Genomic DNA, 12378 nt, shown 5'->3' on the forward strand with positions numbered 1-12378 from the left:
ATTGTGTATATGTGTATACCAGAAGTAGTCCAGTGTGCACATGGCTCCAGAGCACTGTGACGTTTCTTAGCATGACCCCAAAAAACATTGAGAGCCAATGTACTCACTGCACAGTAAATAATGAAATACCCCCTAATTTTGAATTCCAGTAATTTTGTGTGGTGGGGGTGGGGCAACAGGACAGTAGTTTGAGGTTCTGAGGTAATAAGAGTTTTCATTTAAGCTTCGAAATAGGCCAGTATGACCGACCCAAAAGTGCAGGCTTTCTCACACCAACCTTCAAGCTTTTGTTTTTATGAACTTTATTTCTTCGTTTATCATGAACGTCTGGCTGTAAGATTTGCAGTTTACATGGTACTTTACCTCCATCTCGAAAACTCCTATGAGCATTGCATCTTGTACCTTAAAAAAAATCATCAATGCAACCCTTGTGTCTCTCAGCAGTCTGCACCCTTTGGCTCTCCATGTGTTTTGGACCACATCTACCATCAGCCCTAGCCGGAATTGTCAATAGTGAGTACCGTGGGAATTGTAGTCCAAAACCTCTGGATAGCCAGAGGTTGAAGAACGCGGTGTCTAGTTGACCTCATTCCAGGGCATTCATCTGTATAGAATTGAGTTGCGCTGTCGAGACATGCTTGCAAAAAGTGTGTCATTACATGAATTGGGTCATTAGAAAAAGATGTCTGTTTATATTATCAAACGTGGTCCTATATTTACAGCCACACCTCTTCTGGCTTACACTGTCTTGCCATGGAGGAGGGTGTGCTGCCCTTGTGAGCCTTCGGCAAAATTCAAGTCTTGTAATAGTTCTTGTGGTTCACCAAAAGAGCAACAAATGCCTGACTTGCAAATGGACTGCTCGATAGCAGCAGGATTGTTCAAAAACAGGGGGCATGGAGGGTGGAGCACTGATGCTCCTCCAGTTTGAGGGTCAATGTTCCACTCGAGGAAAGTTGGCATCGGAAGCATCTTGCAAAGCGTTCCCTGATATCTGCAATGGAGAAAGAAAAGTTACTTTTCCAGTTAACCTATTTGTTTACGAGCAAAACTCACAAAAAGCACATGTCCACATCTGACACAGATGAAGAGTAATGGACAAGTTATCCCTACAGTAGCGTGTAGTCTGAAATACAATGATCATTTTGTCAAGTGTGCCCCATTACACAGTGTATTTTGGGTATGCCTCTTGATATTAATGGCAACTTTATTCTGTGTCTTTCTTTAATATGCAGTGGCCCTAATATGGTAGAAAGGTTGTATGCCCCTTCAGCTCATGTGATCCCGAGCAAGGAGAATACTTCCTGGCTAAGATACTTCCTTTTAAACCCTTCAGCAGTAAATTGTGTCTGAGGTAAAAGGAGACTCGACCAGAACTAGGCCTTGACAGTCAGACGGTTTGCAGGGGATAGCTTCTGCTGGGGCTTGGCTAAGAGATGAGTAATACTCTCTGAACCCTCCACTGCCCAGAGGAAGGGTGAAAAAATGAATTAGCACTCCAGCCACCATGTGCCTTGTACCCTTCTGCCACATATTTAGTTTTTTTTCTCCATGATAGTTTTCTCTTATTCATGTAAAACCAAAAGGAGATGGCTGGAAAGTTAATCAATCATAACCACAGGCACAGCTCTGACCAAGCCCCCAGACCATCGTTTTTCAGCCTGCTAAGTCATTACAAAAGGGGAAAGATCATATGCAACTCAGGCTTGGTCCCACCCCAAAAGGGGCTGTCCACCCCGAAGTCCTAGGTCACATCCCGTTTGCACGAGATCTTATTCATGCCTCAGCCTGATAGATGCTTGAGAAAACAGGCTGGTAGATGCTTGAGAAAACAGCACGAGCTACGTAAGGATAAAGGACATGTAGCCCCTAGGTTTTCAGGCCTTGGGCCGGGGAAAGGACAGGCCTTCCTTACCCCAGACCAGGGATGGACCACACTGGAAAGCATCCCCACCCTCCCAGACCAGCACAGATAGGAAGGGATGCTGACCAACCTGCAACATGAAGATATTAATACAAACAGGAGATGGGCCATAAATCTGAGCTCCTGATGGGAAAATAAGGTGCAGTAGACCGGGGTGCTGGGGGAGTTTTTAGCCCTTACGGTACATATATAAGAAAACACAGCACAATAATTGAAACCATCCTGCATAGCACGGTCAGCCCTCTACATTTCCCCACTCAGTGGTTGCCCCCTTTATTAATAAAACGAATTAATACCTCTTCAGGGCCACCCTCCACCCCCCACTCCAATGGCCCCTAATCACATCTTCACCTGGGCTCCTTTCTTCCTTTCTTTCTTTCTTTCTTTCTTTCTTTCTTTCTTTCTTTCTTTCTTTCTTTCTTTCTTTCTTTCTTTCTTTCTTTCTTTCTTTCTTTCTTTCTTTCTTTCTTTCTTTCTTTCTTTCTTTCTTTCCCCTTTGACCCCACAGCACATTCTTTTCTGAATAACATTGGCAGCTGCAGTCTCCGTTAAGTATAGGTCTATGTTTTAATGTCTTAGTCCTCGCCTACAAACGAATATCCAGAATACAGTACCTTCATGATCTTGTTCTGGTAACACGCTCCTTTCAATGGCTGCAAACCCCTGCTATGATGTGGCATCCATGTGATAATTAATCTGCCCCTCAGGGGCTGGGCATAGCTGATAAATTGGCCCTGTTTTTCCTCTGCAGCAGTGGTCTTATAATTCTTGAGCAACTGCAGCCCACATCTCCTCCATCACAGTGCTTAGTTCGCTTTAAGAGCAACAGCCCATGTTTCTTCTGTGGGAATGTTTCCATAACCCAGGTATTGTTCCAAGTAGGTGAGCCCCAGCATGTAAATCCTCGCTTGGCCATACCCAGGTCCATGCCTACCTGGGCTGAGCCTCCAACTGCTTTACTCCATCGTGCCCTGGCTGCATCTGCTAGGGCTCCAGCTAAGTGTCTCTGATGCCCTTCCCGTCCAGCCCCGTGGAGGGTGGAGACCTCACGGGCTCCTTGACGGCATGAGCCGCTGTACACATAGCCAGTATGGTTCATTAGGAACACATGGACAATTTTTTCTGAGCACATTTCTTTCTACATGCCATGCACCACTGTATATAATGTCACATTAATGATTAAACAGATGTACACAAACATAAATGTCCTGGCATTGCTGTCACACACACCCTTCCCCTCCCAACAACACCATCCTCAGCACATCCTCCTCCCCTTGCCCTCCTCACAACACTATCCCCAACACACCATCCCCCATACCCCTCCCCACAACACCACCTCCAACACACCATCCCCCTTCACCTCCCCACAGCACCATTCCTAACACAACCATGTGTCTATCATCAAGTTCAAAGTCACTTGTGTGGCCTTTTCCCCTTAGTGGTTTCCCCCACACCTTTGGGGCCAGAATGCACCCAGAATGTTGCCTTGGGGTGGTTGGCAATTAACCCTCGATTGGGGTCACACAACTGGATCCTTCCTGCCCCTGGAGGTGTTGCATTGTGAGCTCCATGTTCTGCTACATGGCCTTGCCAAAGGCTGAGATGCCTTCAGTCAGCTCACATACCCTCTGCCTGTAGACAGCAAAGGCGGCAGATCTAGCAGCCACCTGAGCTCGGCCATGCTCCATTGACCGCATAATCTGCTGTGTGGCACCCTCAATGTAGTCCCGGATGGCCTGGAGGTTGAGGGACTGCATGTCAGCAACTGCCTCCAGGTGCACCTGGCACCTTTCCATCGCCTCAAGCCTTTGCATTAACGTTTCATCCAGTGAGGCCTGGGGAATGGGTTGAGGGCTATGGGAGGGCTGGGGCTGAAACAATGTGAACCGTAGGAAGGGATGTCTGAGTCACCCTCAGATAACTGGCCCTGCTGCCCAGGATGAAGATTGGCCTGCCAAGGTGATATGGGTGCGTCATATGCCTGTCGGGTGGGTGAAACCAAGGTGGCTTCAGCAGCCTGCCAGCAGCTGGCTCCCCTGTCATGACCACTTTGGCCAGCTGTTGGGAAGCAGTTGGATGTTGCCATGTCTGCATCAAGTGGAATGGGTTCAGTGCCTGCGCTGGCACTGGCAGGTGTGTTGCTGCTGGACTCTGGTATCCAATGGCATCCCTTAAATCTGCCCTTCCCATCGGTTAGCCCTACAGGGGTGGTGGTTGAGGTTGTCGTCCTGGAGGCCCGGCCATATGCTGTCAACAGGCTTTCACCCTCCTTCTCCTCTTCCTCATTCTTAGTCAGCTGAGACTCTGTACAGAGACAAATGACATGTGGTCAGTCATTGTGCATTCCTGTAGGTTGGCTTGCGAGTCACACCTGCTAATTGTTTGATGGACATCCCACACATGTAGGCATATGGGTATGGTTGTTCAGGGACCATTGCATGTGACCACAGCAAGGTGGGTATGGTCGCTGTTGAGTGTGTTCAGCCAATGGGCAGGTGCTCTTTGCCCCTTGTGGTGCCAAGGCAGCCTGACTATCCACTTTAGCACTTGGCCCTTCATAGCACACATGGGTGCTGCAATTGCAGTTTTATGCTACTGTTCATTGTTACATGCACAGTTTACACACCACCCATGCATGCAGTAACAGTGTTGGCCAGGCAGTACACAGGGACCTATGTTGTTCTGCGACCCCTGGCATGTTTGTGGGGCTGATGTGGCACCCTGGGCAACTGGCTGGAACACCCATGCCTGCAACTGGCTCTGCATGGACATAGATTGGGTGGCGTATACTTATGGCCAACATGCTGGCATCTAAGCTTGTCCATAGGGCCCATCTGAGCTAAGGGACACATTCTTTGGTTGGTCATTTGCCCTATGCATTGTCCACGTGGGACGACACACTCACCTCCTGCCTCTTGGCTGCTGACACCAGCCTCCGCTCAACTAACTCCCTCAATCACTGCCATGTCGAGGATGGAGCTTGGCTTCTCCTCCCAGGGGGACAGGGCAAGGGGATCCATGGTGCTGCCGCCTCTGGTCAGTGCCTCCTCTCAGTGTTGAGAGAGGATTCTGCGCACTTTGACCCTGAGGTAATTCCATCTTTTACGGCAGTCCTCCCCATCCTGGGGGACCATGCCTACGGCCGTCACTTTCTAGCGGATGGATGTCCAGATTGCTGACTTCCGCTACATAGATGTTTTTCTCTGGCGGGTGCTGTACAGTTCCTCGCAATGGGCAACCAACTCATCAGTGAGGACATGGAGCTCTCCTTTGCTGAATTTTGGCTTATACCCAATGTTCTGGCACCTTCCCTCTGGCCTTCTCTTGGGACATGTTTTCTGTGACTTGTGTTTCCGGGTGGCTACAAGTCGTGGGAGATTCAGGGTGGAATTACTTTTTCAAAATGGCCACCACCATGCTTCCTGTCCGGCGATGATGCTATTTCCGCTAGCGGTAATTCCTCCTGCAAAATGAGTGTCGATTGGCCGTCAGTAATGGTAATTCTGCCAGATATCAGTGGATTTACAGCCAGGGTCCTGTTTAGTATTACCATTACCGTCAAGTGTGTGTGCATGTTCCTGACAGGTTGTGAGGCAGCGGAAATTCTGCTGCACACCACAGCAGTAACGTTTTTCCGTTGGGTGGAATTCCAGACGTATTACTGCGAAAAAGTTATGACCCCCCAGTGTCATGCCAGTGTCAAGAGGGGAGGAGAACTGCTCTCAGCCTGAGGTGGGAGGCCTACCAGGGAGGCCTCCAGTGCTAGTCCTACCCTGCAAGGAATCAGTAGCAGTTGGAAGGGACCTAATTCCTGACCCAGAAGAAGAAATTTCAGCAGTGAGAAAAGCATCAGCGCCCTGTGCCACAGGATTGATGCACTTGGCGAAAGAGAGAAGATCCGTGGGGAGAGAAGTGGAGGCCAGGAGCACAAACCAGTGTCTTGCCTGAGTAGGGGTCCACCACCGGAGGGAAGTGAACAAGAGAACGAGAAGCCGAAGTATCTGCGTGGCTGCTTCCAGAACCACACAAATGCTTGACTCCTTTTCAATTTCTTTTTCATTACATCGTATTATAAGGTGCACTAGAAAAAGAAAGGCTCTATTATGCAAATTCTTTTGACCTGCCATCAACCTACACTCTCAAAAATGCCAACATGTTCTCTTACATTCTAGAGAGTCTTATCCAGCATCACATGGTACTCATGATTCACCCATTGAAAATGCAGGACTACGGGTGCTAGAACTGGTGTTGGTGGGTGGTTGATATCTATTGGACTGTTCACTAAGCACTTTCCCTGAAGATCTCTTTACATTATAAAAGGATATATTATGATAATACTGGGCATGGAGGCAGTGTTACACAGAATCACAGGAAAATTGCATGGATCATTTAGGGGGAGGCTTAATGTGATATTTAAGGGGAACTGAAAGTGACACTAGAAAGGAGATGTGACTATTTAAGGGGTGGGAGGTGATACTTGACTGATGTGGGGATTGCAGGTCCTGAGTTCCCAATGAGCAACGTGCATAGTTGTCCTGCCCAAGTATTTAGGTCAAGCTTTAAGCACCTACTGTATAGTTTTTGTACTTGTAAAAATAACATTTCTTGTATAGATCTTCAGTTTAATGGAGCCCTTGTATATCTTGTTAAATGGCTGAGCTCGAAACAAAAGTCCTTATCATGTACATTTATTTTTTCCGGTGATGATGCGTGTTAGGCAAGATTGTATGCAGTACCCTGTGGGAGACTGCACCAGCCTTGTCCTCTTGGCACTAGTTAACCCAACCTTTGGTAAAAGCATGTACTACACAAGTTGGTAGAGTGACTGAGCAGCCAGGCTTATCTCAAGAGGGGTCAATGTGAGCTGTAGCGTCGTAACACAGAGTTTCACAGTGACAAGTATTCAAATAAACACTTACACTCAAGGTTTCTTGATTAAACAATGATTTATTAATTTAACAGTCAGTTGAATAAGACTTCCTTTATAAGGGGGCAATATATGTTACACAAAAATATCCTTCAAAAATACACACTCTCAGTTTCAATAAATCAGTAGATACCCATTTGGAATGGCACACAGATACTTCCTACACCCTGAGGGGACTTAAATAACTAGGACACTGTGGACATTAAAACATCACTGCCACATTTGAGAGCAATACTGAGTTAGGTGTCAAAAGGAAATGTTTAGGGAATAAAACAATGGTTAACAAATATTCTTAAGCAGGTAAGTACTTTTGAATCCTCCAATGCAAAGAAAATTAACCCTTTCCCAGCTACACAAGTTATAGAATGTGTGACTCTTTGAAGGGATAGTTCAAGCACAAAGTCAGAGGTGAGAAGAGTCTTTCAGGGATCCAGGACAGCCAATGTCAATTGAGCAAAAGTCAAGGGGAGCTGAGGCACTTTTTGAAGTTAAGTAAAAAGTCTTGCACAATGTCTTAGAAGTCTTTGTAGAAAATGAAATCACTGTTGGGCCACATGCTGGGAGGCTTGTGAGGGGCATAGGTGCAAGCAACTCTTCAAAAGCAACCAAGGCAAGTCTCAACTGAGAGCTAGCGGGGCTACACAACAAGAGGTAAGTACACCTTAGTTCACAGTACCTTAGGTCTGAAGAAATTGGTTCCAGCTGGCTTCTGTTCCTTTTGTAGGTCTTGCAGATCCTGTTGTTCCTCGGCCTCAGTCGTGGGGACAAGAGGGAGGATGTCTGGGGACTCCTGCACTACGGATTGAAGGTCGGTGGCAGCAATGGGCAAACTTCAGATCAGTGGCACTTCACGGTTTCAGCTTCTCACGAATAGCAGCACCGCGGTTCTCGGATACCTAACGGACTTTCCTCACATCTGGGGTCCAGCACTCTGTTGAGGTGGCTCTTGCTCGGTCAGTCCTACTTCCTGGGAGTCCGGAGGATCTTCCTGGAGCTCGGATCTGACTTAAAGATGACACACTCGATCCTGGTATTCCTCTCCCTGGCAATCGGTTCCTGCAGCAGAAATGTACAGCCAGCTCTGAGAGGATTTCCAGACGAGTTAGTCTTGGGGTCGATTGGTCCCACCAACCCAAGGGGAGAAGTCGTCCTCTGCAGGGCTTCTCTAGTTCCGGTGAATTCGGAGCTTCAGCAATGCAGCAGGGCTTCACCGGGCAAACCAACGGTCCAGGAGTTGCAGCAAGTGTCTCTTCCAAGTTCTTCTTTGGATTCCTTCATCCAGTGGTCGACTCTGCCTTTCAAGCCAAAAGCCTTGCCTTTTATGCAGGTTTCTCCCATTCAATCGCAGCCTAGCTGTCACTCAAACAGCAGGCCAATCACCTTTAGGTGCATTCCTGTAACCCAGGGGATTAAGTACAGGGAGTTTCAGGCACCTCCCTCACTTCCTGCCCTGCCAGACATGCTGGAGCCATAGCGGGCTTCACCAGTGAATCCCGCCAAGGACAAAACAAACAAAGGGACCAAATGTAAAAAGATGATGCCTGTGGAGTTTGTCATACTCCAAAGTCAAAAGAAAAACAGAGTTCAAATCAATGTAAAATACATGAGAGAGTATGAAAAAGGTCTCACTCTCTCCAGGGTAAACATGAAAAGTCTTAAAGTCCAGAAAAAAGAGCTAGGGGTCTCTAAGGTAGAAGGTAATTAGCACATTTCTGAGAATTCTCTGTTTTTTTTCAAGTTTTCTTGGCTAACCAGCTCAAGAAATAATTGGGGCATGCTGAAAAAGTAAAATGTTGTTTGTACTGCACAAAAAAGTATTATAATTTATAAAGGGTGGAGGAAAATCCGCTATATGAAATCAATGATGGGGATGATCAAAAGAACAGCTTCTGCCGCTGCTCATTTCCCAGTAAAGTTGTATAACCTCCAGTACATCAATGCTCTAGCAATGACGTGTGCCTGGGGACAAATAGAACTACTTTCAGGCCTAGACACCCACACACATTGTGGATAGAGCATACATGCACATACATGGTGGCTTGTTGGAAAGCAAGGAGATAACAAGTGGCAAAATAATATAAGGTGCCTAGCGCTACAGACTACAGTACCGGTATTTTAGGACCAAAGCAGTGTTGATATGTGTCTCTGAAACAGCTATTCATTTGAGAGAAAAAAATACCTTTCAAGTACAGTAAGAAACCTCAGGAAGGCGCATCAAAGTAAGGAGCTTCACCTCCAAGTCTTGCATAGGTGCAAAGCTCAGTACAATATGAAAACCTTACTTTTGTGCGGGTGCCCCTTCTTTTGAACTGGGCACTGACATGCAGATCATAAGCATGACATTTAATATGTAATCACCTCTAAATACAGACAATTATGCAAGGGGTACATTTTCATTTTTCCTAATGGCAGACATGCACTTCTTGGAGGAGCTAATCGGCACACCTTTCTCTTAATAGCAGCGTGTTAAGGGCATATTTGCACATGGAGATCATTATTGACCTCCTCCCAGCCAATCAGAATGTTTAGACTACAGTCAATAACTACTAGTATTGGCCAGCCACAGCAACAGGTTTGTCCCGAATGCACCTGCTCTCCTGTGACCTACTGAAGAATGGTAGAGTGATACCAATTCACAATAGACCAGTACTCAATAGATGACTATTTTCAAAGCAGGTGTCACAGACCTCAGCTACAGGAATTGCCAACAACAGCAACAGAGTAACAGAGGCATGTTGCAAGACCACTGAACCATTCAAGTAGATTATTTTGTGTGTGTTCACATGGTCTGGAGATGCTTGCATTAAAGAAAACAAAGAGAAACACCCAGAATTCCTCAGGCACTGGGGCCAATGCAGAACAAATCACCCCTGCATCTGGGCTTCCTGTTCAGTACCTCGTGGGGGGAGAGGGGGGCAGTGACCAACAACAAGGCACTGAGGTGTGTGCACATAGCAGGTACAGGGGATAGCATACCACATCACCTGGACCACAGCACACACACAGTACCTGCATGTGACGACTTTATAAGAAAAACATCTATAAATAGCAGCTTCTGGGCCCACACATTGGAAGAGCAGGGTCCTACAAGTTAGACATTGAAGCAAGCTAGTTGGCAAAACTCACCTACTCTTCTACATGAGGAGGTTTGACTTGCAATATTGTTAGGTTCAAGCATCTTTTCTATTTGAAAAAGCAGTGCCAGAAGTGCTTGGGAATGACTGGGACAAGAGATGTTGTAAATTATCCTTCTCATGTGTTCATTGTGAGAATGGGGAGGAGCCAGGCTCATCTTCACTCATACCTGTCTGTGGCTGGTCGCTTCAAGCCTTCTTTTAACCTGCGCTCTACAAAACATTCTTACCTGCTGTAATGCCATGCTGGCGTTGTGAAGGTCAAGAGCAGCCAGGGAAGGGATCCGGGATTCTGACGCTAGTCTGTTCTCCTTCTTTAACAATTTCATATTTCGAACTGCAAGAAAAGAATATGCATCTATCGACAGATAAGCCACTGAAAAGAGAATTGTTCTGGTGTGTTTCTAATTGTCCCCACTTCCTATAGCAGAGTTTGTTTAACTTTAGAAAAGCGCCACCTTACCCTGCACTACTGAAGCTAGAGTTTACTGGCACTTTAAATATATTTGGATGGATGAAAAAATAAATAAAAATGATTGAGAAAGAAATATTATAAAGCAAAAACATGAACATACTGTCTGCCCCTTTCAGTTCCGGAAGGTGGCTGTGGCTCAACTCGGGCAATCGAACGTCCGTCCTCGAGAAGTCCCATTTCTTCTTGCTCGTCTGGAGGAGATTTTTGTCGTTTGCAACCTAATACCAAGGGGTTTAATGACATTGTTATTAATGAGCCTCAGTTTAACACGAGGTTGCACCCCTGACAGACATTTTGAAAGTGCTCAGCATATAAAGCTAGGCAGCCGCCCTCATACATACGTGTCTAACTAAGTATGTTGTACAGCTTTAGACTTGTCATACCAGAGAAGAAACATATGCAGCATCCTAACATCTGAAAAAAGCAGAATATCTATGTTAAGGTCTAGGGCCTCCAGGATAACTCAAAACTTAATGTTATAGCTGGGCAGCTCATTTGGAATACTTAATTCTGGCTATTTCGATTTCAGGCACAAATGTTCACCCAACCTGAGGCAAGGTGCAAGTCCGTATGCAAGAAGCCCCACCTGAACACGTGCAGCACCAGCCATCCACATATAAGGGACACGCAACTCTTTGCAACTTCAGCCAGATGGCTAACAGAATCATCGCTAAAAACTATTCGGTATGCTAATTGGGAGCATATTGGGGAACAAACACCTACATCAGCTGAAATAGATTATCTTAAACAACACCCGTACATGTGATTTAGATGTTTATTTTTGTATGAATCAACACATTTGAATCTTATATGAACAACATAAAATACACAGATAGAACCATGTAAATAACAGTATCAACAAATAGATGTCATCAAGTGTAAATAATGCAAACAATTATACAAGGTCTGGTCTTTCTATGATTATACTGATACGCCATCCTTGTGATTGCGTGCCGGATTAGTCATTTACGGATTTTTTCATTATGCACTTTGCAAAGCACCTATGCACTTTGGACTATAGACACTAGTTGAGCATGACTGTTCTTAATTTTGTATGCACGTATCAAATTTGGGATCTATGTGATCACTGCAAATATTTTACTGTGAATGACAAAAATGTTGAATTTCGTGTATGCCCCCCTTTTCACCTCATATATGTGCGGCGGGAGACCCCCGGAGCCCACCCCTACCCCATACACATATATTGTTCACTTTACCCCACCCACCACATATATATGGGGTTGCATTGGGATGTTGAAATTCAACATTTTTTCATTCGCAGTAAATGTATGATCAGTGATGGGTGTATCTGTCAAATTTGTTTGTCTAATTGTTTGCATTATTTGCACTTGATGGCCTCTCTTTGTTGATACTGTTATTTACGTGGCTCTATCTGTGTATTTTAGTTTATTAATGTAATATTCACGTCTTGAGTTATATAAAAATAAATGTGTAAATATGATATTAGGTTGCAGTTTAAGATAATCTATTGCAGCTGAGCAGGAGGTTTGTTCTCCAGTATGTTTCAAATTAACTTACCGAATACTTTTAAGAGATGATTCTGTTAGCCATCTGGCTCAAATTAAGAATTGTGTGTCCCTTATATGTTTTTTCCTGCTCTTAGTAAACATACGAGACCCTGGTGTATACCCGTGTATACTCGCACTAGCCACCCTGAAGCCTTAAAGACTTTGCTCTTAAGTGGGCATATAAAGCAACGGGTGAGTTGCTTTTTGCTCTTTATTTCATCACCAAATGGCCACTTACGGGTATGTGCCCTTCACCAGAAATGCTAGATACATTCCTGGTGAGTACATTCCCTGGGTTTGCATCTTTACATGCCCCCACTCAACCAGAACAGTCATTTCGTAGGGAATGTGATTTTTTTTAAACATCTTTAAAACAGTATGGTTGTTCC

General features: G+C 45.5%; 1 protein-coding gene across 2 annotated transcripts in view; it reads right to left on the minus strand.

The window, feature by feature from the left end:
• Positions 1 to 278: 278 nt before the first annotated feature.
• CDKL2 (cyclin dependent kinase like 2) overlaps positions 279 to 12378 on the minus strand; it is a 510980-nt gene continuing 498880 nt past the window's right edge. For both annotated transcript variants that reach the window (XM_069630571.1, XM_069630572.1), the window contains exons 11-13: positions 10561 to 10678; positions 10216 to 10322; positions 279 to 994 (exon numbers count right to left, since the gene is read on the minus strand). In XM_069630571.1, coding sequence (XP_069486672.1) covers positions 935 to 994; positions 10216 to 10322; positions 10561 to 10678 — 285 coding nt within the window. In that variant the 3' untranslated portion in view covers positions 279 to 934. The remainder of the gene's footprint in view (positions 995 to 10215; positions 10323 to 10560; positions 10679 to 12378) is intronic.

This window comes from Ambystoma mexicanum, chromosome 6q (assembly GCF_040938575.1).
Source record: "Ambystoma mexicanum isolate Mex_15411 chromosome 6q, UKY_AmexF1_1, whole genome shotgun sequence".
NCBI lineage: Eukaryota > Metazoa > Chordata > Amphibia > Caudata > Ambystomatidae > Ambystoma > Ambystoma mexicanum.